The 24,216-nt window shown below is 47.0% G+C and overlaps 1 protein-coding gene across 3 annotated transcripts in view; it reads left to right on the top strand.

Annotated features, from left to right (window-relative positions):
* Positions 1–5,844: 5,844 nt before the first annotated feature.
* LOC119173067 (uncharacterized) overlaps positions 5,845–24,216 on the top strand; it is a 63,752-nt gene continuing 45,380 nt past the window's right edge. For 2 of the 3 annotated variants that reach the window (XM_037424153.2, XM_075889878.1), the window contains exons 1-9: positions 5,845–6,088; positions 6,626–6,763; positions 6,858–6,901; positions 11,208–11,271; positions 11,700–11,813; positions 13,109–14,263; positions 17,354–17,737; positions 21,055–21,327; positions 22,154–22,405. In XM_037424153.2, coding sequence (XP_037280050.2) covers positions 5,999–6,088; positions 6,626–6,763; positions 6,858–6,901; positions 11,208–11,271; positions 11,700–11,813; positions 13,109–14,263; positions 17,354–17,737; positions 21,055–21,327; positions 22,154–22,405 — 2,514 coding nt within the window. In that variant the 5' untranslated portion in view covers positions 5,845–5,998. The remainder of the gene's footprint in view (positions 6,089–6,625; positions 6,764–6,857; positions 6,902–11,207; positions 11,272–11,699; positions 11,814–13,108; positions 14,264–17,353; positions 17,738–21,054; positions 21,328–22,153; positions 22,406–24,216) is intronic. The other variant, XM_075889879.1, reaches the window with a different exon arrangement.

The following is a 24,216-nucleotide window of genomic DNA, read 5'->3' as shown; positions in this document are numbered from 1 at the left end:
CGACTCTAAGCTCGCCTACGTTATCTTTTACTTGGCAGACGTAGCTAAGCTTTGGTTTACCAACCGCGAAACCGCCATCGCCAACTGGTCCTCCTTTAAAACACTCGTGACTGAAGCGTTCGGCTGACCAGAGGTCCACAAGCTCCGCGCTGACCAGCGCATGCGCCACCGAGCCCAGCAGCCTGGCGACACGTTTACTAGTTACATAGAGGACGTGCTCGACCTCTGCAGGCGTGTGAATCCATCTGTGCCTGAAAAAGAGAAAATTCGGCAGATTCTCAAAGGCATCGAGGATGGCGCATTCCAGATGTTGCTAGCGAAAAGCCCGACCAGGGTGGCAATCCTCGTAAGCCTCTGCCAGAGCTTTGATGAATTGCGCCGTCAGCGTTCCATCGCCCGACAGAGTGTGTCAACGCCGGATTCGATCTCGGCCGTCGCACTCGCAAGTGCCAACGTTCGCCAAGAAAGTCTGTCCAACCAGATCAAAGACTTCATCAGAGAGGAAGTCGCCCGACAGCTCTCCCTGCTGCCGCATAGCGAAGCGCCCACCACAAGCCTGCCTTCGACACTTCAGCAGGCCATACGCACTGAAATTTGCGATGTCCTCCCAACAGTGCCGGCCCCTTACCCATGCACATCAGTAGCATCTAATCTCTCAGCTGTCGGCTACGCACCATCTGCGCCACTTTCACCTCTTGGCTACGCAGCTGTGGTCGCCCGGCCGCCACAGAATCCAGTCTCCTTATCGGCTACACCTCCTCCGGCCTCGCCTCCGGTATACAGGCCCCCACCTCGCCTTTTCCGTCCATCTGAGTGGCGCACCCATGACAACCGTCCTATCTGCTTCGCGTGTGGCATCGCTGGCCACATTGCACGCTTCTGCCGCCGCGGTTCCACACCTGCGTACACCTCCTTTGGAACACCTACCTACGCGCCGCAGCAGGCCACCACGTCTGCATATGAACAGAGGCGCTCCGACTCGGATCGTCGCCCGTCAACTGGTCGTTTCCCATGCCCTCGTCGCCAATCGCCATCGCCTATGCGTCGTCGACCACCTCCTGAGAAGGGAAACTAATCAGTGCAGTTCCAGAGGCAAGAACTGCAACTTCAGCGCAATTATCAAGGCCTCCATTTTCGCCGCAAAATGTTGTTGATGTTGAGGGAGTCGCCACACTAGCGTTAATTGATACTGGGACTGCCGTTTCTCTGATGAATGCAAAATTTTGTCGCAAACTGAAGAAAGTGACCACATCTCTTTGTGGCATGGTGCTGTCCACGGCTAGCGCGCAACGCATTCATCCCTCGTCTGTGTGTACAGCACGCGTCATCATCCAAGACGTTTTGTACATCGTGCAATTTTTTGTTCTACCATCTTGCTCTCATGACCTCATCCTGGGTTGGGATTTTTATCAGGTCATGAAGCTATCATCGATTGTTCCCGTGCGGAAGTGTCCCTTGTGCCAATGTGTGAATTTCCATCGCCCGACCATTCTCCTCCGCTCTGCAAACTTATCGCTGATGACGACATCACTTTGCCTCCGGAAGCTTTAGTCCCTATTAGCCTTTCATGTGTAGCGCAACCTGACGCCACGGTGGTGTTCACGCCATCTCCGGTTTTTAGTGAACGCAAGGGCATTGTTCTCCCATTTGCCGTTCTTACAATTGCATCTGGTTTAACCGTAATCTTGGTTACCAACCACTGCAACTACCCCATTGGCTTACTCCGTGGTGAAACCTTGGGATATGTACAACCTGTCGACCATATTGATGATATTATTTTCCCCGACGAAGCCCCATGTCACATTGCCGCAATCACTCGTGCGTCTGAGCCATCAAGTTTGTTAGCCTTTGACAATGCTATTGACGCAGACCTTCCCCCCTTGCATCGCCGCCAACTTGTTGCTCTCCTTAACAAGTTTCACTCTTCTTTCGACTCTCAAGAACCTGCTTTGGGCCGCATCATGACTGTCACTCATACTATTGACACCGGCTCACATTCGCCTCTGCGACAGCGTCCTTACCGCGTTTCTGCCGAACAGCGCCGCATCATTACGGAACAAGTAGATGACATGCTTGAACGTGGAGTCGTACAGCGTTCTCAAAGCGCTTGGTCATCACCTGTGGTTTTGGTCAAGAAAAAAGATGGCACGGTTCGATTTTGCGTGGACTATCGCCGCTTAAACAAGATTACGAAGAAAGATGTCTACCCGCTACCACTAATAGACGATGCTCTTGACTGTTTACAAGGCTCCAAGTACTTTACATCCTTGGATCTGCGTTCTGGGTATTGGCTAGTGCCAATGGCTGAATGTGATTGCCCTAAAACCGCCTTTGTAACGCCGGATGGCCTATATGAGTTTAAAGTTATGCCATTTGGCCTCTGCAACGCGCCTGCGACATTTGAGCGCATGATTGATACCATCTTGCGTGCCCACAAGTGGAAAACTTGCTTGTGTTACCTGGATGACATCGTATACACTTCTCAGCTGATTTCCCGACACATCTTGGTCGTCTCCGCGAGATCCTAACGTGTCTGACTTTTGCAGGCCTACAACTTAACACCAAGAAATGCCACTTCGCAGCACGAAAACTAACCATCTTGGGACATGTCATCACAGGAGACGACGTTCTTCCGGATCCCGATAAGCTTGGAGCTGTCGCTGACTTCCCAATTCCCACATCACTGAAGGCCCTAAGAAGTTTCATTGGTCTCTGCTCCTACTTTCGTCGCTTCGTGTGCAACTACGCGTCCATCATCGCACCTCTGACGAGTCTGCTTTCCAACAGCAAAGGTATATCTGCATGTTCACCTGCATGTGACGACGCATTTCGCCAGCTGCGCCGCCTGCTGACCACATCACCTATTCTTCGCCACTACGACCCCACTGCTGCCACAGAAATTCATACCGATGCAAGTGGCGTCGGTCTTGGTGCAGTTTTGGCACAACGGAAAGGCACCCAAACCGAATACATAGTCGCTTATGCAAGTCGCGCTCTCAAGAAGGCTGAATTTAATTACTCCGTGACAGAGAAGGAGTGTTTGGCCATAATCTGGGCGCTGACGATGTTTCTCCCTTATCTTTACGGCCGTCCTTTCGACGTGATCACAGACCACCACGCTCTATATTGGCTGTCCACCTTGAAAGACTCGTCCGGACGCCTGGGCCGTTGGGCACTTCGATTGCAGGAATACGACATCCGTGTCGTATATCGTTCCGGTCGCAAGCATGCGGATGCCGATGCACTTTCTTGATCGCCATTAACACCAGATGTGGCTTCTCTTTCAACCCTTTTTACCACCTTGTCACCACTAGACACCACTGACATGCTTTCAGAGCAGCGTAAAGACCCATACCTTGCCTTGTTAGTCGACTACCTTACCGATCCGTCTGCTGCCCCTTCCACTAGAGCACTACGCCGGCAAGCAGCCCACTTTTCCTTACGAGACAACATTCTGTACCGCCGCAACTACATGCCTGGTGGTCGGAAGTGGCTCCTTGCTGTCCCAACTCATATGCGCTCTGACATCTGCATGAATTTCCATGCAGATCCCCAAAGTGCTCACGCAGTTGTCCTGAAAACCTGCGAAAGGCTGCGCCAACGATATTACTGGCGAGAAATGTATCACTTTGTGCAGAAATACGTTCAGTCTTGCACAACTTGCCAACAGAACAAGACACCTCCACGGCACCTTACTGGCATGTTACAGCCGCTCCCGTGCCCGGCTCGCCCATTCGACTGCGTGGGTATTGACCTCTATGGCCCCCTCCCATATAGTGGCTCTGGAAACCGATGGATTATTATCGGCGTCGATCATCTGACACGCTACGCTGAGACTGCAGCTCTACCGGCAGCGACCGCCCACAAAGTTGCACTCTTCATTCTCCGCAGCTTCATTCTACGCCATGGTGCTCCGCGGGAATTACTCAGTGATAGGGGTCGAGTGTTCCTGTCGGAGGTCATTCAAGCTATCCTCGCTGAATGCAACATCATTCACCGGAAATCTACCGCATACCATCCACAGACAAATGGGCTCACTGAGCCCTTCAACCGCACACTTGGCGACATGTTGCGGATGTGCACCTCCTCCGACCACACTAACTGGGACGCTGTATTACCTTTTGTTACCTTCGCTTATAACACCGCAACGCAAGCGACTACCGGGTTTTCCCCGTTCGTTCTGTTGTACGGCCGCGAACCTTCTCACCCACTCGACACTATACTCCCGTACCGCCCTGATGCATTGGAGTGCTCCCCGCTTTCGGAAGTCGCCAGATACGCTGAAGACTGCCGTCAGTTGGCTCGGTCTCTGACAAGTGAGGCTCAAGGTCTACAAAAGACTCGACATGACGACGTTCACCACATAGCTCCTACATTTCGTGCTGCCTCCCTTGTGTGGCTTTGGGTGCCCCCGCACGTTCCTGGCCTGTCTTCTAAACTTCTGGCCCGGTACCATGGTCCGTACCGTGTCATTGACGCGACCTCCCCGGTGAATTACATCATCGAGTCACTAACACAATCACCAGATTTGCGCCGTCGAGGACGTGAGACCGTGCACGTCGACAGTCTCAAGCCCTACTACGACCCCCTCATTGTGCCTACTCCCTGAGTCGCCAGGATGGCTACTCTTCACCCCGGGGGGGGGGGGGGGGTATTGTAGTGCAGCATACGCACCAACGCGTATGCGCCTTTGGAAGAGAACAAAAAGCCCCGTGCTCTGATTGCGCGAGAGCGTGTGCCCGCTTTGCCAGACTTGTGGTACAGCCATTTTTTGTTGCAACCTCTTTGCGACTTCTCTGCTCGAATAACCATCATCACACCTGTATTGTTATCTGCAGGCAAGATGCGAGATTGGGCACTAATGGTCAATCATCAATGCAAAAGCCTTATATAGTTTACGAGTAAAAAAATATGACATCCAGCATTGACAGCTTGAGTGGTACCCATAGTCACGCATACAGTGCATGCCCACATTTCTCGGGCAGAAAGAAAAAAATTATATTAAAGTGAAATAAATTTAAACTAGCAAGTGTATTCCAAGTGATTCAAGGTGGTCATCAAATGCACAAGGTGAGTCAATTTCAATAAAAGTAAACTAAAGGGAAGCAAAGATGAACTAAGAGAATGAAATGCATTGAAGTTCATTATGAAATGAGGTTCAGCAGTAAATAAAACGTAACATAAGCCTTCAAGTGTCCTGTGTGTAGCGATAGCCGAAGGGACTATCAATCTCTGCAAGTTGTAATAGAAATTAAGAAAAATAAATGGCACCAATAAACGTGAAATGGAATGTACGACGTAGAGGTATATCATGCAGCGCTTTTCAGACCAAACATTCTTGTGGTTGAATGCCACATAGAAGCCCTAAATGTTTTTTTTTCTGCAGTTATAAAATCACATTCGCCCCATCGCGGTGGTCTAGTGGCTAAGGCACTTGGCTGCTGACCCGCAGATCGCGGGATCGAATCCCGGCTGCGGCGGCTGCATTTCCGATGGAAGCAGAAATGTTGTAGGCCCGTGTGCTCAGATTTGGGTGCACGTTAAGAAATTTCCGGAGCCCTCCACTACAGCGTCTCTCACAATCATATGGTGGCTTTAGGTCGTTAAACCCCACGTATCAATCAATCCATCAATCAAAATCTCCACATTCACCACTCTTTTGTGCGTCTTTGATGATGGGATGACGGTCCCGCAAGATGCTCCCCGTGACGCTGGTGATGTAAATAGCTTGGTAATGGTCTAAATAAGATTTGGGTTTTGATAAGGCGCTGAGGTCTTATCTCCGAGCTTCCTGGTGTAAATTTACGGCCGAGGTTGGCGGATCGCCGCAGCACGGTATCTTGGTCTCGCAACACTGGAGTGATTACGCGGGAAATGGACACCTTGCGGTAAATAGTAAACACGTGAAGTGGACGCGGACGTTCCTGCTAGCTATGCACCCTCTGTCCGCGTTTAATTAGAACGTGGTAAGCTCGGGCTCTCGCCCTAGGACCCCAAGATGAGCCCGCCGGATGGATCGGAGCATAAGCCGCTCCTGTTCGAGGAAGTCAAGTTCTGCCTTGCCGACGACCTACAGGACGACGAAGAGGTAGGTGCGGCTGGCTGCAACCTGCGAGTAATAATTAACGAAGTTATTTGCCTCATCTTTATATACGTGCTCGCCATCAGGGGAGGTTGTTATTCGATCTGAGCTGAAACGTTGATGAGTCGCGTACTTTGGCAGCATCGAAACTTGCGGAGCAGTCAAATCTCTCCAACGCTACTTGAGAGCACAATGACGTCCTGACATTGCTGTCAGTGACGACGTTTGTGTTGATTTGAGCTGATCCACGCCATCATCATTCCGCATTAAGGCAAGCCTTAATACGACGCCGTGGAGGTACCGCCGAAAAAAAAGAGGTCTATGCATTGAGGTTACTCGTGCATATCTGAGATTTCCACTTTATATGGCTCTTTTGCTAATTCGAAAGCAAGAACTGCGTAGAACGAAGGCTTGCGCTTCGGGAGATCGTTCTAAACACTACTTTACGGCATCACGCGCGTGTTGCGCGCCGTTTTCGATGCGCGCGGGAAAGCTTCGAGATTCTGGTTTTGTAAACATTTATTAACTCGATGAACGCTTTAGTTCCAGAGACTCCTCGTCAAGCATGGCGGCACGTTGATAAATTATCTATCGGACAACGTCACCTACGTTATCGCCGACAATCCCGACAGCTCAACCATCACCGAAGCCCAGGATCTTTATGAGAAACCTGTTGCGACGGTGAGAAACTGGAGATACCGAGTCGCGCCTCTCCACAAGCACTTCAAATTGAAGTTTGTAAGATTTTATAATTGCATAATTTATTCGTTTTCAGAGCTCATGGGTTCGTCTTTCGCTCAAATGTGGGAGGCTTCTGCCGTATCCTTTTTGTTTACTGTATTTAAGCATGCCCGAAGCTTCACCGTCAATATGCAAAAGTGATCTTTGCTTTCAGGTATCTCGTAATCTTGTTGAGCGGATTTTTGTGCACCATAAACCTTAGCCTACACACACTCTCTCTCTCTTTTTGTGTATAACCTGCTGCGTATATTCCACTCTGGTAGGCCAAATTTCCTAGTAAAGCATTCTTGGTGGTGCATTGTTGGCAGTGTTATTTTTACCTTGGCGAGTAGTGTGATCAGGGTTTATTATGAACCCAAGCAGCAAATGTTGAAAAGGTTCGAAACTGTGAATTCCGTTATCGGGATATAGTTGTTGTTACAAACTGTTAGAACCAGTGCAGCTGAACGTGCCATTGTGGGGTTGATGAAATAGAGCGACGTTTGATGTTCTGAAATTGCCCAAACGAGGTCATGCTGAAGTATTCAGATTAATCATGATCTTTCAGGGCTTTTAATATGCTCCCTAGTCGCAGTGTGTAAACGTGCTTGCATTCTAGCCCTGTCAGAATGTGGCTTCAACAGCTTGAAATCAAACCCACGGCCTATAGCTCAGCTGTGGAATTTCATTGCTGCTGTGGTAGATGTTGCTGGTGTTGGTAATAAAGCAGACTGCTTTTATATTAAAATTTTTTGAGTGATTGATGATTTAAACTGAGAAGTTTAAAAAGCACAAGTGGTGTGGTAGTTTAGTAACTGCGCTAAAAGTTTTGCTACGTAGCATGGAGTTGGTGGTTTTTACTTACAGCCTTGAAATTACATCTTGGGCATGTGGAATTTAAGAACACTAATGTTCTGTTATATTATTAAATATGCTGTGCATGTGAGAGAATCCCACGTGTTGCGTGTTATATTGGACAGATCTTCACTGCAATGATTCTAAGCTGTAGACTATGAAACATGTAGCTCAAGGGCAGTTGCATGCTAAATGCTTGGGAGTAACACTGCGATATGTGGATTCTTTGAGGATTGAATTAGTTACTAAATCTAAAGAATGTGGTCTGTGTGGTTTCAGAGATAAGAATGCTTACCTTTCAGTAATACCAAACGGGACGAAAAAAGAGAAAAGACAGTTTCTGCTTTTTTTTTTTTTTTTTTCAAATTAAGCAAAAGCAGTTGTGAGCCTTTTGCTTACTTAGACAAGTGTTGTTAATTGTTGCTATGTATTCACTATTTATTGCCTCCCTCATAGGTGATTTGTGCGTTTCCCTCGTTTATAGTTTAACAGGTCCACGAGGCATTGCAAAATAAAATGCTGGAAAATTACCAATAACAAGTGAAGTATGTAATCTAAGGAAGCAAGCACGGCAATCGGCACTGGCACGAGCTCATCTAGCGCCACAAAGGGGAGAATGAAGTTAAAATAAGAACAGCCAGCCCGCATCAGGGGGGCTGTCTCTTGTTTCTCTTTCTTCATGACAATGGCGCAGCCTGTGAAGACGGAAGTCTTACATCCCAGTTTTCTCATTCATGGCATCCGCCAAGGTGCAGCCGCGGTAAGTGCAGCTTGAGGACGGCATCCAGGCCTCCTCCTCAGCGTCTGCTCACCTGCCGCCACTGCCACCGCTGTTAGGGGATGACGTCGAGGCTCCTCGGTAACTCTACACCACTGCATCTGTACCTGTTCACGACAAGGAATGCTGTCCACGAGTCCTCAGCCGTGGATTCCCTCCACCGTGAACACTGGGACGGCCATGTACTCTGCAAACTACGTCCATGGTTCACCGGGTGCCTCATTTGACAATGGCAGGGAAATCTTACGTGCCCTAATAACACTATGTTGTCACATCGACCACCTGTCATTGTGGAACTCTGGGCTCTCGCCTGCCGCCTCACAATCACCGGCTGGTTGGGCAGTGCCGTTGTTACATGGTTTTCAGGACGTCTTCAAGTAGATTTCGACTGTCCGTTCGCTCGGCACCCTTCATACCTGGCCAAAAAAAATCACAAATGCCTAGTGGCCATCGACCACCTTCGAAATGCTGCCAAGGCGTGGGATGCCTACGAAGGGGTCACGCAATAGTCCTGGACCGAGTGGTGTGCAAGGCAGATGAGTATCTTTTGGCCACTTTTCGATGCTGATTACCCCTTTCCTCTTGCTCAAGACATTTGCGAGGGCTGCGAGGAACGTGACATCGATGGTACAATTCGGGTGCCGATGGATCTAGGTGCCCTCCGTTGGAGATCGAGCTCTTGTGGTGCACCCTCAATTGCCCGTCAGTGCCCTCGAGCCTCACAACGGATAGCTCCTGTGGCTGCTCTACCAAAGACGTCGAAGGCATGGGCTGCACTCCACTGCACATCTCTATCGGTGCACCTGTATCTGACACTATAACTTTAACTTTGCTAGCGGAGGCCGAGACCACTATTCATGCAAAGCAGATAAATGAGCGAGCTCCAGACTCGCTGTCGCATGGACACGCACAGATGCTGCCTCCTGTCGTGCTTGGCATGTCTCCAGTACAGGCACCGGAAGAACTCCTCTCTTCCACTGCCGTCCTCGCCGACCGACTGGAGCCGCTTCCTCAGATAGAGCAATCACCTACTCCATGTCTTCTCGATCACCTTGTGGTACAGGCTACAAAAAAAAAAAAGAAGAGGGCATTTTGACAACGGGCACCCACCAAAACGCTGCCACGACAGGCCTCTGTCTACTGGGTATTGTGGCCACGAAAATCAAAAAGCAGCCTCACAGCCGCAAGAAACAGGTCGGGAACACACACCCGGAAAGCATAACGACCCGGTTGCCTACTCGGATGCTTGTCTGGCATCCTCCACTTGGTGCGCCACGTGCCCCCCTTTCTCCACGACGCGGCATCGCTTCGTAGCCCAGGTCTATCACCGCGACAAAGCCAATGTCGTCCCCCAGAATCTCCGTCAGTTGAGCTAAACAAGCTGCTTTCACCACACACCTGACCGTCACAAAATTGACCTCAGCGGCACAGCCAAAGCCGCTCTCCAGAGTTCTCTTTGCAAGAACATCCAGACCGGCGGCAACACTAAAAAGATCGACCACCGAGGAACAGCCAGTGCAGACCACCAGATATGATTGCTACAGATGACGACTATGTGCCCATGACTGCTACAGATGAGACATTGCCGACAGAACGACATACTTGCAGCATGTCCGAGTGTAATTGAAGCAAGCGCGGAGCTCGGGCACTGGCGCGGGCTCAGCTAGCGCGACAAAGAGGAAAACGAAGTTAAAATTAGAACAGCCGGCCCGCATTAAGTGTGCTGTTTCTCTTGTTTCTGTTCCTTCGCGTCAGTAAGTAGTTTGTGTTAGTCGTACAAAATATTACCAAAATCACTATTGGAGTGCGCCATAAACATAAGTGCACCACATGTCATTTGCCCAACATATATTGCATACACAATGCAACCGTTCAGTGTTTATAAGGACAGGAGATTTTATTAGCTTACATTGATTGTCTTCTGTGCAATATTCTCTAGTTATCCCACTGTAATTCTAATGTATCTTATGCTCAATTGTGCATCTTCAAGGCAGTTGCTAATTGCTCTCTGTGAGGCCATTTAGAGTTTCATTATCATGGGAAAAAGGTCTTTGTAACGTAATCATTCACTCTTAGACTATTTGCTACTTATTTGGGCATCGTTGAGCAGGCTTCACCTATCTATATCTGTGCATCAGCTGGTCTTTCCTCATCGCTATGCATACTTTCTTAGCACCAGTGTACTCCATCTTCGAAGAGACACCGGTATGAAACGGTCACTTCGCAGTCTGGCCTGACCCAAATCAAATTTTTGGAACACGATCGGTCTCCCAACAGAGGCTGCAGAAAAGAGTCTATCACTTTCGAGTTTGATCAAGGTCAGGTCTAATTGCGATCAGCAGTGCTCGATGTGACTCAGGTATAACATTGCATCACAGCGAAATGTGCTGCATACAAAAGCAGTGTCGCCACTATGTTCATTAATGTTGGGGTTCTGTGCCAAGGTGTCCCATAGCACTGATGTTGAGCAGAGCAGTTCAAACCAGTTGTAAAGTCTCAGCAAGAGGAAATTAAAAGAAAACTTTCCTGACATGACAACTGAAAGCTGTGAAAAATAGAAGTAAGATTCGCAAGCTGTTAGTTTCTCTATTTGTTCAAACAAACACGCACTTTAATCGAAATTGGGATTTTTATTTTGTTTATGTCTTGTCTCGTAGTGCTGGTGTATTAATATTTTGTTAAAATTGTCTGCGTTGCCTGTTATACCACATACTAGATGTGAAAAGAAATGGCTACTCTGTGATGTTGAAGAACCTTGACCTCGTTCTGCAGTCTGGAAGCATTTTCTCCTCACAAGAACCAGATTTTTTCAAACACAGTCGTCTGCCCGTCCCAGGTAAGTTTGTTGCTCTTGTTTTGTTGGCATTTACATATGTACACATGTTCAAGCAGCATGTGTAGAACAAATGAAAGAAAAAAAAAATGAGTCGTAATTTAATAGCAGCGATCTCCTCATTGATATGGCCCAAGTGCGGGGTCTAAGTGAAAAATTTGTCACACAGGCTATAAATCGTAAATCGAAGTATAAATTTTTAGACAGCTTTCGCATGAGCTGTGTAGATTCTAATGTAGTTTGCTAGAATTTGATTTATATCTACTACCGCATTGCAGCAGCTAAACCTTACCACAGCAGCGTCAGCAGACATTCTGTGACTTGTTCTCGTTTTAAATCCCTTTGCTTAACGTGGTTGTATATCTATGCGTATGCTTTCAAAAAGAATTTGTGGAGTTGCTCTTTTGCTTTAATTGGTTTTATTTTTGCAGCTCTCGGTCGAGGACATGAAAAATGTGTGGGCCCTGGTGACCTTTCACGGTGGCAAGTTCCGAGCAGTCCTGGACAAGACTTGTACACACCTTGTGGCCACCAAAGCAGAAGGGGTACGCTGAAGTGTTTTGAAAAAAAGGAATCTTTTTAATGCCCCATTTTCAATCGATTTCACTTGCTCATGAGACACTGCTGGGTTGCTTCCCATAGTGCCAATCACGTATGGTACAGTAAAACCTAGTTAACTGAAGGTCACTGACGTTGATGTTATGACAAGAATGCTACATGCTGGCCAGGTGTCCCTAATGTGTTGCAGTGAAGCATGCCTCCTTTTCTGCACGCACATATTCCAGCTGACCACAAGATTGCCTTTTTCTTTTTTTTTTCTTTTTTCACTGGCAGCAGCGAAGCTGGGGTGCTTCACCTGTCGCTCATTAGTATTGCTACATTGCATTGGCTTGTGGCTCCTAAGGGCCGTCGTCATTACGAATTTGAAGTGAAATTGGGTATTAGCACATAGCAACCAAAGTTTTTGAACGAACCAGACTGGCGCTGTCTGCTGCGTCAAATTATCCAGTCATACTGACATTGCAAAATATGGGACTGCAGAAACTCTCCGAATTAAGCAGGATTTCAGAGTTGGAATCTGAAAGCAAAATTATGATCTAGATTGAAGGCTCATATTACTCCAGTATGGTAACTATCATTCATAAATTGTTCGATTGACTAGTTTCTAAGATCTCTGAGTGAGTCTCGCATTTATGATGCGAGTATGCCATAGGCACGTCTACTCTAAGCCAATTTTATGTCGTGCTTTTGCTCATACGGTTCATGCTTGAAGGCAATTCACACTTCCATTTATGTTAATGGTGGAAATCGGTGCAACCTCATGTGGGCAACGGAGGGTCGATGCATACCGGTGCAGGTGCATGTATTTTATTCCTTTGTTCATGTTAATTCGTGCTGTTTTCTTGTGTCACACATATACACAGACTTGCCTGAAACATAGCATTTATTTAGTGACGTCCTAGATAGAAAATTGTAACAACCCACTTGTGAGCATTTTGGGGTTGATTCACGTCGATTTCAAATATAAAATGTTGGGCAGGGTTGCTCTCGTTCTACACAGCGTGGTCCTACCCTCTTATACAATCTAAAAAGTTTTGATTCGGTAGTTCTTCAACGAAACAACTAAAAGGACATGCTGCGTACATAAAGTTAGTGGCTTGGTACACATCTGAATCTGAGAAACCAAGGGTCCTGGTGCAGTCGCTCGACTTTGGGACCCTTGTCTGCATGTTACTAACCATAAAGTTTTCTATTTTAAATGAATAATAATAAACTGAACTTCACCTTATACTGAGCATCCTTGTAAAATTTCATTGTTGTTTTCTTCTTATCAAAACAGGTAAAATATCAGAAGGCCATGGCTGCTGGTGGCCCACAGCTGAAAATTGTGACTCCCGACTGGATCGCAGACTCCGTGAAGAACAAAGCGCCCTGTGACGAGACACGTTACCACCCTCGGCTGTTAGTACCACCGAAGCCCCCTACGCCGCCAAAGCCACCGACCCCTCCGCCAGTGCCTACGCCTCCCATGACGAGCACCGCTGCTTCCCTCCCGCAGCAGCAAGGTTTTATGAGCTTCCGTGCGCAGCAACAGCAGCAGCAGCAGTTCGGGATGGTACCTGTCACGCAGCAACAGTTGTCAGTGTCCCAGCAGCAGGCTTTGACGTTGCAGCAGCAGCAGATTCAGCAGATTCAGCAACACTTGATGCAACCGCCCTCCTCGCAGCAGCAGCAGCATCTTCAGCAACATCTTGCACAGCTCCAGGTTTCACAACAGCAGAACCAGCAACAGTTGCAGCATCAGTTACAGCAGCAGCAGCAGCAGCAGCAGCAGTTTCAACAGCAGCAACAGCATGTATCTCAGCAACAACAGCAGCAAATGGCTCAGCAGCAGCAAATGGCACAGCAGCAACAGATGCCTCAACAACAGCAGCAAATGTCCCAGCAACAGCAGCAAATGTCCCAACAACAGCAAATGTCACAGCAACAACAAATGTCACAGCAACAACAAATGCCTCAGCAGCAACAACTGTCTCAGCAGCAGCAACTCCAACAGCAGCTTCAACAGCAGCAGCACATGGTACCGACCTCTCAGTTTCCGACCCGCATGGTCAACGTATCATCATCAAGCGGTGATGTTAAGGTATCTCTGGCAAACAATCAAGGAATCAGCATTATGACCATAAACAAACAGCAGCTCTTGCTGCAGCAACAACAGCAGCAACAACAGCAGCAGCAGCAACAACTACAACAGCAGCAGCAGCAGCAACAACAACAACAACAACAACAACAGCAGCAGCCCCCGGGCAGTGCCATGGTGCGGCCGGATGGTACCATGGTGCGAGCCGATGGCACTGTGGTTCGCCCTGTCACTCAGATGCAGCTGATGCAACAGAAGCAGCAGTCACTCCAGCAGATGCAGCAGCAAAGGCAGCAGTTTCCACCGGGCATGCCTGTCGTAGTATCGCAGCAAGGTGTCGTGACCCAGCGGCAGGTAAGAAAAGCATAGCACGAGCCATTTTTTCACTTCTAGTATTCTTCGGGAGCTGGACCACATAAATAATACATATCATCGGTTCACCTATATAGGCATACGCTTTACAGTCCACGCAAAATTGAGCCTCGTGAAACGGAAGTTGGGCAAATTTTCACCTACACTATTATTGGCAACCTAAAAAACTATAATCAGTCGATTTCTGGAATATGGTACCGCTGTTGTGGTCGCTTTTTACTTGGAGAAATGATGAGAAGCTTTGAAAAAAAGTTCCAAGATTACAGTGGACTCTCTGTACATAAACAAAAGTCTTCTAAATTAAATAACTGCCTAAATGAAACAGAGTCTCCTTGTATAATAGTTTTTTATATCAATTCATCTCTCGTTAACCAGAACTGCTGTCATATGGAACATATTTTACTGGTCCATTCAGGTTCCGTTAATGCGAATCTTCTGCTGTTGTCTGCTATGTCTACAAGTGGATAAAATTGCTTGTTTACGCCCTCAGCCCTGTTGGTGTTGCCCAAACTTGAAAAACTTGCTCAGACAAGGAAAGCTGCATGTCTTAGTTTCTTGAGGTGTGTGTGCACACAGAGGGGAGATATGTCTCCATCTACCAAATAGTATTTTCCAGTTGTGTTGTTTGAAATAAAATAAACATGAAGGCAGCTGCTGTTACAAGTCATTGGGTGAGCTTTGGAGCATTAAATTAGACTTCATGCTTTCGAATGAGCCATTTTAGTAGTTGCTACAATAACAAATTGGTTGCTGGAGACAAGCGGCTGCTGGTCCGTAACTCTGGGGGAGTCGGGGTGGTTCTGACACCTCCCCCTCATAATATTTTCTTTTCTTGCTTGAACTTTTTGGGCAATACTAAAGTAGTTACACGCTTTCGCATCGACCACCAGTTGCCAAATTTAACTGTTCTACTAATCAACACCCCCCGAAAAAAGTTTCTGGTACAGCCCTGGATGCCTGCAGCAAGTGATGAGCAAAGAAATGTACTAGTAGCCATAGAAACTGGCAATGCTTGCTTTCCTGTTTCACTCCCTGTACAGAAAATTCTTGTGTTTACGCAAAACAAGGCATTCTGTGCCACATGCTAATAGTACCTAACTATTTTACAGAAAACTTACAGGCTTTCGTTTTCATGGCATGCTTGTAATCCTTGTATAGTTTATCACTTTAGACGGTATTACAACCAACCTTCAAAACTATGATGACTGGGGATGGACTTGTGTGATAATTGGTGATTTGGCTTGCTGTAAATAAAAATTAGTGTAAAATAATTTAAAAGTGAAAAGAGGCATTTGCATAAGACCTTGAAACAAGTGTCTAGTGTTGAAAAAAAAAAGCTGTTTCTGTTTTAAAAAAACTGAAAACAATTTAGTCTGTGGAGTGAAGTTATGTTCAGAAATATTAAAATTTGCAGGGGTTTTATATATCAAAACTATGAAATGACTGTGATGGATGCTGTAGCGAAGAGCTTTTAAAATTTTGAACGCCTAGGGTTCTTAACGGGCACCTATATCTAAGCACATAGGCCTCAAGTATTCTGTCTCCATCGAAATTTAGGATTCGATCCCACTACCTTTGGTTCAGCAGTCATGCACCATAACGATTAGACCTCTGTGGTGGGTATTTTGAGGTTATTTATTCAGATAATTTCGTGCAAATGTGCAAGTTTAATGTTTCTTACAGTTCATGTGGCGCAGATTACTTGTTGGCAGACTTATAGCATCGTAAATGTGCTGTATATTTCGGCTTTAAAGTTGTAACAGCCTCCCACATTTACCTGTCATGGATCATCGCAATTCTATGAACCACAGCTTTAACTGCATGGTGCAAGTAATTTATGCAATATTGCACTTCACTCTCAAGTAGACATGAGCTAAACTCATTTTGTTGCGTGAGGAAATATATAGGTGAACGGAGGACCTGTACATCCTACTTCTGTGGTCCGCAGCCTCGGCAGCGTACACCATCACGAGTCCGATCAACATAGTGCAGCTAACGTCTTGGGATGGGCTGCCATCCTCAGTTGCATGTACCTTTGGTTTTAGGCCTAACCGGTGCTACCTTATTCTGTGTCTGCCGAAACATCCTCCAAAAGTGCCTTAAATTCTTTCGTGAATGTGATTGTCTTGCAACAATAATCGCCATTTATTCTGTCTGCTTCCCTATTTTTAACCCTGCATGCCCAGTCTGTCCAGGTAACAAAGGAAATATGCGTTACCACGGTGACATGACATTCTTGACGGGGAAGCAGTAGTGAGCTCACAGTTATGAGGAAACATAGCATGGACCAGACTAATGACTATTATTAGTGTGGAATATAGATACAGTTTAAAGAGTTTTCATTGACTGTTTTGTTGCGTACTGAACAGTGCCACAAGCTTATGAAGTGCGTTTATGATGACTGTAGAAATCTTTGATCGAATCACTTTCAGTCATCAATGACATGCTTGAAGAAGTACATTTTCTTCACTTTTTGCCTGCCATGCCGCGGTATACAAGCAGCCATGCTGTTTTACTGCTTAGCTCAATCGCATTTCCACTTGGGCAAATTTAAAGGGAGAGAAAACATTAAAGAAAATGCAGGGAGGTTAACCAGTGGAAGTCTCTCGTTTGCTATTCTGTACTTGGGAAGGGGAATGAAAAAGAAGAGCCTTTGATGACAGTGAGCTACAAAACCAAGTCCTGATTGTACACACAAAAATTGTCAGTGTAAAGCCGGAATTCGTCATACAGTCCGGTATGTTGCAAGAACCACAACATTTCCCTCAGCAGAGTGGCTTGCGCTGAAGACTACATAGGCTAGTGATCTAAGATTTCTTCTCTTGGTAAGGTGGTTGTCCAGGTGGTTTAGTGTCGCTTGGAGGACCGGGGTTTCATAAATAATTAAAATGGGTGCACTCACGAAAAGTCAGTTTAAAATGCTCACTTAGATATAGGTGTATGATAAGGGACCCGAGGCAGTTGTAATGAATCCAGAATCTCGTACTGCTGTGTGCCTGAATTGTATTGTGTGCTGTGGGGTGACCAACCACAGAACTAATCTATTTTTTCTCGCTCCTCCCACCACGGCAGCCATGGCCCCATCAGGGCGGTTTGCAGCTGACGCCGCAGCAGATAATGCAGATACGCCAGCGGCAGCTGCAGATGCGTCACCTGACGCCCCAGCAGCAGCAAATTCTGATGCAGAATCTGCAAAGGCAGCAACAGCAGCAGCAGAGGCCCCTCACCATGCAGCAATTCCAGCAGGCAGTGCACGCCGGTCAGCAGCAACCTATGCAAAACCTCCAGCAGGCACAGCAGCAGCAGGCACAGGCGCAGCAATCTCCTGGAGGTGGCCAGCCAGGAGGCGCACAGCTGCTGAGGCATCCGCAGCAGCAGGTGCTCATTCAGCAGATGCAGCAGCGTCAGGGCATGCCTCCGCGAATGCCTCCTCAGCAATTCCAGCAGGCTGTCCAGGTAGGTCAATGGATTGTTCAAGTGCACACTTGTAGTGGTAACAAGGAGCAGTAGAGGAAGAAGACCAGAAGGGTAATGGGAGTATAGAAATAATTAAAATGAAATGATGATGACGATGCTTGCGTTCCTGAGCAGCTGTGATAGTAGTGTTTTGGGTGAGTGGACTGGTGCAACAACAGCACTGCAGCACTACTGTAACGTTCCAGTGTGGACGTGAATGAAGATATTGTTGCGTGGATCCACATTGCTTAAAAGAATACTTACTGAACAAAATTTTCGCAGCCAATATTTTCAGCCAAATTGATAGATTGAATCCTCAAATTGATAGAGACAACCTTCATTTTAAGCAGAAACTATGGGAAAATAATGAATTTATTGTGTTTTTCACAAACTGTCGAAGCTAGCGGCAGGGCCATTAACTAGAGCATGTGACGTTGTGTGACGTCAAGCTCACTGAAAACTGGCAAGCCAACAATGCTAGCCATCGCCCGCGTCCCTTGACTCGCTCATCTTCTACTGCGGTTCCCAAACCGGTATGAACAGCAGCGAACAATGCTTCTGGCTGGGGCAAGGCGCTAGCGCTTTTGTGGAAGTGAAGGAGTGGAGTGAAAGGACAGCTAGAGAAAAGGAAAGGGAGGACAAGAACACGTGCATCCTGCATGCGCTGGGTGAGTTTGACGTCACTGCTCGCGCTTGCGAGTAGTGACGTCAAACTATGTTGTGCGCTCACAATCCATCAAAAATACAACCAACAGTTCAAAAATACAAAAAATAAACTCCGTTTATCGGAACAGTGGCATTTTCCGAGTTGAATTTCAGAGCTTTGTTAGTTTTTAAAAATTTTTGTTCAGTATTCCTTTAACATAATGAACCTAATGAACAAAGAAACAGAGCAATTCTTGGTGAAAACTCCTGATGATTAGGAGCAAAATGCATGACAAAAGTGGCAGAAGCTTCACTGTCTGACGGTATACACGGCATGGGACTAACTAGAAGTTTCTTTTTTAAAGAGGATAGTCTTTCTTGGGGACCTTTGACGCAAAAATTTTGGTCTCTCTGTCTGTACATTTGTCTGTTTGTCCGACTGTAACGGTACTCTAATCCACGATGTTAGAAGTATCGGTGGAACGACGGAGCCCCACCGCCACGTGCTTGCTGCGCTCAATTTTGGTTCCTCCGCTCCACCGTGCTGCGAGATGGCAGGAGCAGTCACGTGGCTCTCAGTCGTGCGAGTGGCGAGCGGGCGCCGTTAGACCACGGTGTTTTTCAGACAAAGCAGTTGTCAGGCTGCACTCTTGTTTTCATTGTTGTTGTTTTGTGCGTGCACGATGAGAGCCATGCTGTTCGTGTGAGCAAGTCGTGAAATGGTAAAGAAATGTTTTGCTTGAGTGCTAGAAGTGCTAGAGTCCTTTCTGCAATGGCTCAATGATTTGGAGGAAGAAGTGAAGGCAGGACGAATCACTCATAATTTCTTTTTTCATGAACCACTGCTGAGGGCTTGCGAGTGACTATTCTGTCGACCATTCAGCTGTCAAACTACTTGTTGAAGAAATGCGACTTCAAGTATGTGTTAACTGCAAAGCTAACGCTAACGAAGATGTTCTGGAAAAGTTTTTTGGTGTTACGCCAAGCTGGAGGCCAAAATGAACATCCCTGCTTGCTGACGTTCTTGCACTTATACAGCATGCTATCCATTTACAGCCGCGTAAAGCCACCCAAGTACGGGAATTGCCAGTTACTTCCTAGTGAAAAGCGACGTCGCGTTGGCTTGCGTGATTTAACGTCAGCTTTCAAGGAGGATCTGGCCAGCCAGTCACGCTTGGATGAGCTTAAGAACAGGCTTGACGGATTGGTGCAGGATGAGATTGAGTGTGACAATGTATTTAACTCAATGCTTGCATCATACAGTGTTACTGACTGCATAATTTATTATGTATGTGGGTTTCTTTGCCGAAAAGTCCTAAAAAGTACAAATTGTTCCAAGTACAAGCTTGGACTGACTAGGACATCTGATATGTCGATCAAGAGCTGCATCAGCTCTTGTAGCTTTGAAGACAAGAAGAGAACTTATGCACCCTAATGCCATGCTATTTGATCTTTTGAAAGAAGCTGAGCGAAAATTTCAGCAGCATGCTGGCGATAAGGAAGTGTATGGTTTGACTATTGACTTTGTGTTGGGTATATAACTACAACCTCTCATTTCCATGTAAGGAACATAATGTAGACATGATGGCACAAGTGCTGCCCTGTTATATAGGAGTGCGTATGTGCCAATATAGCAAACAAATGAAAAAGAACGGGGCAAACAAGTCTCATAATTTGCACAAGCTTTCGAAACTACTCCAGTAAGTTGCTTCCTCGAAGTAAAAATGTAGAGCTTTCGTTTTTCACACGTCTCTTCAATACTGCTTTCCTTTTGAGTTGAAGTGCTGTCGTATTCATTTTGTGGCCGTTTAGATACGAATGCATCTCTACATCCCTTTAATAAAATGTGCCATTTTAGAGTCAAGAGTTGCTCCGTTGCTTTAGAAAATCTCTGTAGACCTACATGTGCCGTCCTCCTTTCCCCGAGCAAGAACCACGCTTGTTAACAATGAATATATCTGCGGCTTTATGCGCTGAAACCATAACATGAATATGAGGCCCGCCGTAGTGAAAGACTTCGGAATTTTCGACAATGTGGTGTTCTGTAACGTGCACTGGCATAGCAGAATGGTGTTTCGTCTGTCTCGTCTTTCGTTTTTCCTCACTGTTTTTATAATTTAAATGCGTACCAAGAAGCTCAAGTTCACACGATTCTGATCGCACAGCACTCGGACCTGCTTCATGAAAGTGCGACCGCCGCAACAAAAATCTAAATTACGTTTTTCTACTGCAGGACTTCAACTAACAAGGCATTTTTGTCTAACTACTATGTAAACATTACTTCAACAAAGAACTAACTTTTGCCATAATTATATGGGACTTCACCGACACATGTTTGAATTCAGGATCTGATGTTTGTGAATGCAAAAACATGCTCCTATCGCGAACCTTAGATGTGGTAAATTGAACATTTTGAACATATAACTGAACATTGAACAGATAACTGCCAGATGGCGCTCATGTCTCACGTATGACGTGACTTGCTCGTTAGTTTCCGCTGCACGCTCGAAGCACTCTAATGCAGCATTTCCAGAATACCATTCACCGATGTTCTTGCGCAGAACATCAAATAAACGTTTTGTTGACTCTCTCCAAATGTCGTCTTTTGACGACATTTGCAGTGTAACATGCAGATACAGGGCCAATTTTTTCTTCTCCTGTCCTTCTCTTAGGGCCAAGTGGCTGGACAGCAACAGCCTCAGCAGCCGCAGCAACAAGCACCGCCACTGGCTTCTCCCAGTGCGGGTCAGCCGCAGCCGCAGCAAATGTTGGCTGGTGCGCAGGGTATGGCCCCGACCCAGCCATCACCGCAGGCTATCATGAAACCGCCACCCCAGTACCCTTACGCAGCTGAGAGGCCGCTGGTCCGTCCGCCGTACCCGCCACAGCAACAGCCGCAACAGTCACCTGGATCAGTGCCTCAGCAGCAAGCTACCGGGCAGCAGGTGTGTTGTAATGATGATGGTTTGTGGCAGACTCTGTAATTTAAACTTGAGGGGACCTCAGAATTTCATTTAAATCACCAGTTCGCGATAATAGGACTTTGAGCAAAATAACCAATTAGTGTTGCAATCTTTATTATTTCTCACTGCTGTAGCAACATCATAGACAGTTCTTTCTGTAGTTTTTAGACGACAGCAATCGTACTGCTGCTCATTAGTTCACTGTGCGTGCATAAATTTGCAATTGAAGGATGAAATGTGTCGTGTCCCTTGACAGTTGTTAATTCTCATTGTTAAGACGCTGTCCCGCATGACACCAGTGTGTTGCGGCGGAAGTGACTTCAGCAAGAGTTCGGCACGCGATTTGAAGAATTCAACCATGTTTTTCAGACACAACAGCCTGGTTCAGCACAAAGCAGCGAGTGTTCTACATTCGCCGCTTTAGCTGTGAGCAGTGCTGGCTGACACTCCCACAATTACAGTTACAGGAATACCCATTGAAGTGGAAGGGTAATTTCTATCTATCATTGCTCACTCGGTAGAGCATTGGATGCATAGTTTGAAGATTGTGAGTTCGAATCTTATTGACGGACAGAATAGGTTTTGTCCTCTTTAATAAACTTCATTTTAAGTTATTATTACTGCATTCGCATTAACACAACAATGAAGGGCCCCTGTGCTTTCTCTCATTGAATATTCTGTTGGATAGTTTGGTTGTGTCTGACGAATGAACGAGTCCCTAAAAAATTCCCCTTTGTGAAGTTTTGTTGCACTTGGTGCCATTTGGCGAGTACTGTTCAAGCAAGAGTCTGCCCTTGTTCTCTTGCAGCAGATGCAGTGGGCCAACTTCCAGCAACAGCAGCAGAGGAAGACTCCCGACGGCGGTGTTCCCGCCTCCTTGTCACAGCCGCAGCAAGCAGTCCAGTGGCGACCAACCGCAGTACCTGCCGGCGGCGACGAGCTGAAGTCCAAGGTTCCGCAGGGTCTCACTGGGCAGCCTCCGGTGCGTCCCGAGGGGGGCTTGCATCCCCAGCAGCAGGCGGCGCTCTGGCAACAACAGCAGCAGATGCAGCTCCACAAGGTAACATCACTATTGTGCAGTAAAAAGAATCGTGAATTGTGCACCTAAACAGGACACACGAGAAGGAATGTACGAGTACAAGTGCACACTGTCTGATCTTTCCCTGATCCTGTAATGGTCTGTTCCTTCTCTTGTGTGCTGCTTAGTTGTGCAATTCACGATGGTTTACCATATCAAAGGCACCAACTCGGCCAACTGTCATGTCTTTCAAAATCACTATTGTTAAGCGCACCATACTTCCTATGACCTAAGAAAAGTTATAATAAAAATAAAATGTCAGCTCTACCCGAAGCCATCACACTCCCACATAGATTTTGTTATCGATAGCCCCTACTCATTTTTGTGACATCAAGCACGTCTTGAACGTTTCAGATAGCTGACTATCCTATACAAACCCATGTTTGGATCACTGGTTTTAGGTCCGAAACTTGCACGTATTGGTCAATTTAGTCAGGAGTTCTGACATTGCTGCTCAGCCAAATGTAATGTCTTCGATAGTAACAATGTACCTTTGTCTCTTACTATGCCTAGTATTTACATTAGCTGAGAAAAAGTACAGTCGAGCCCTCATATAACGGCCCCACTTAAAACGAACTTTCGCTTAAAACAAACAATGTCTGCGTGACCATAAAAATATACATTGGTTCAATGGCACAAAATCGCACTTACAACGAACGTCTCCGAGCGCCGCTGATCGGTTACAGTGAACGGAGTCAGCGGTCTGCCGACTTCTCGGGAAACCACTTTCGACCACCGATCAGGCATCGGCGAGGGGCCCATACATTCTTATTGTTAAACGCCGACCCTGCCTCCGCGACCCTCTAGTTGCCGCTCTCCCGACCCATGGAGGAAGAAAAGCTGTTTCCTTTCTCCATGCCCCGACTGCTTTTTGTTTCGCACCGCTCCGTCCTTTGTCTTCCCCGCTACTCTGAGCACCCCGCATCGCCACACGAGGCCGGTGTTTTCACACTGCCACTGATCTTTCGAAGACCGGTTGGCCATCTATTCTGTTTTTGATCGCTGGTACTGTCGTTGGCGTCGCCGGCCTGGAGTGACTGGACCGTTTGCCAACATCGTCGGCCACCAACTGTATCCGATAGTCGGTGTCTAGTGCACGCGCGTACGCTACCCCACCGACTCTGATAATTCGCGATTCGTTTTGTGTTTAGGACTTGTTCTCACTCACTTCGCACTCAGTTCAGCAGCCTTGCGCGTAAGTGTGGAAGTGCGAAAATGGCTTTTAATTTGTGTGGAACAAATCGCTAAATATGGAATTTTGTGAGGGCACGCAAACCCGTCGGCGCAACAAAACAATTTTTTGACCACGGCTTCCAATCCTTCAAACACTACCGCGCGCACTGATCCAGGCGGCCGTGCTTTCACTTCTGCGCGCATAGGCACTCTTTCCAAGTTTTTTTTACGGGCCAGTTTCACGAACCTTTGAAGCAAGCTACCCAACCTGCCTCCTTCCCTTGTGTTTTGGTTTTCAAGGTCGCCCTCCCACAGCATCGTCCCCTCTCTTTATCGCAACTCCTTGCCCTTCTCTCGCAAATCTGCTCTCCTTTCTTGATCACAACCCCTTCGCCCACAGAGGAAGGAAATGCCTTCGTCCGTCTCCACCGCTCCGCGACGCCCGCCACGCTGGCTCGAATTAGTTTCGTTTTCTGACTGGAAACGGGCCCAGGGCTGTTCCACGCATTCTGGCATGTGTGTCGCGTGTGCGCATCTTGCTCGCTCTTGGTGTGCATGTGTGGTCATGATGGCTGGTGGGAGGACTAGCTCGCTTGGCTTGAGCGTAACCCGCGCGTTAG

Source organism: Rhipicephalus microplus, chromosome 3 (genome assembly GCF_043290135.1).
Source record: "Rhipicephalus microplus isolate Deutch F79 chromosome 3, USDA_Rmic, whole genome shotgun sequence".
NCBI lineage: Eukaryota > Metazoa > Arthropoda > Arachnida > Ixodida > Ixodidae > Rhipicephalus > Rhipicephalus microplus.
Note: the sequence above shows the minus strand (reverse complement) of the source record. Positions and strands in the feature narration are given on the sequence as shown.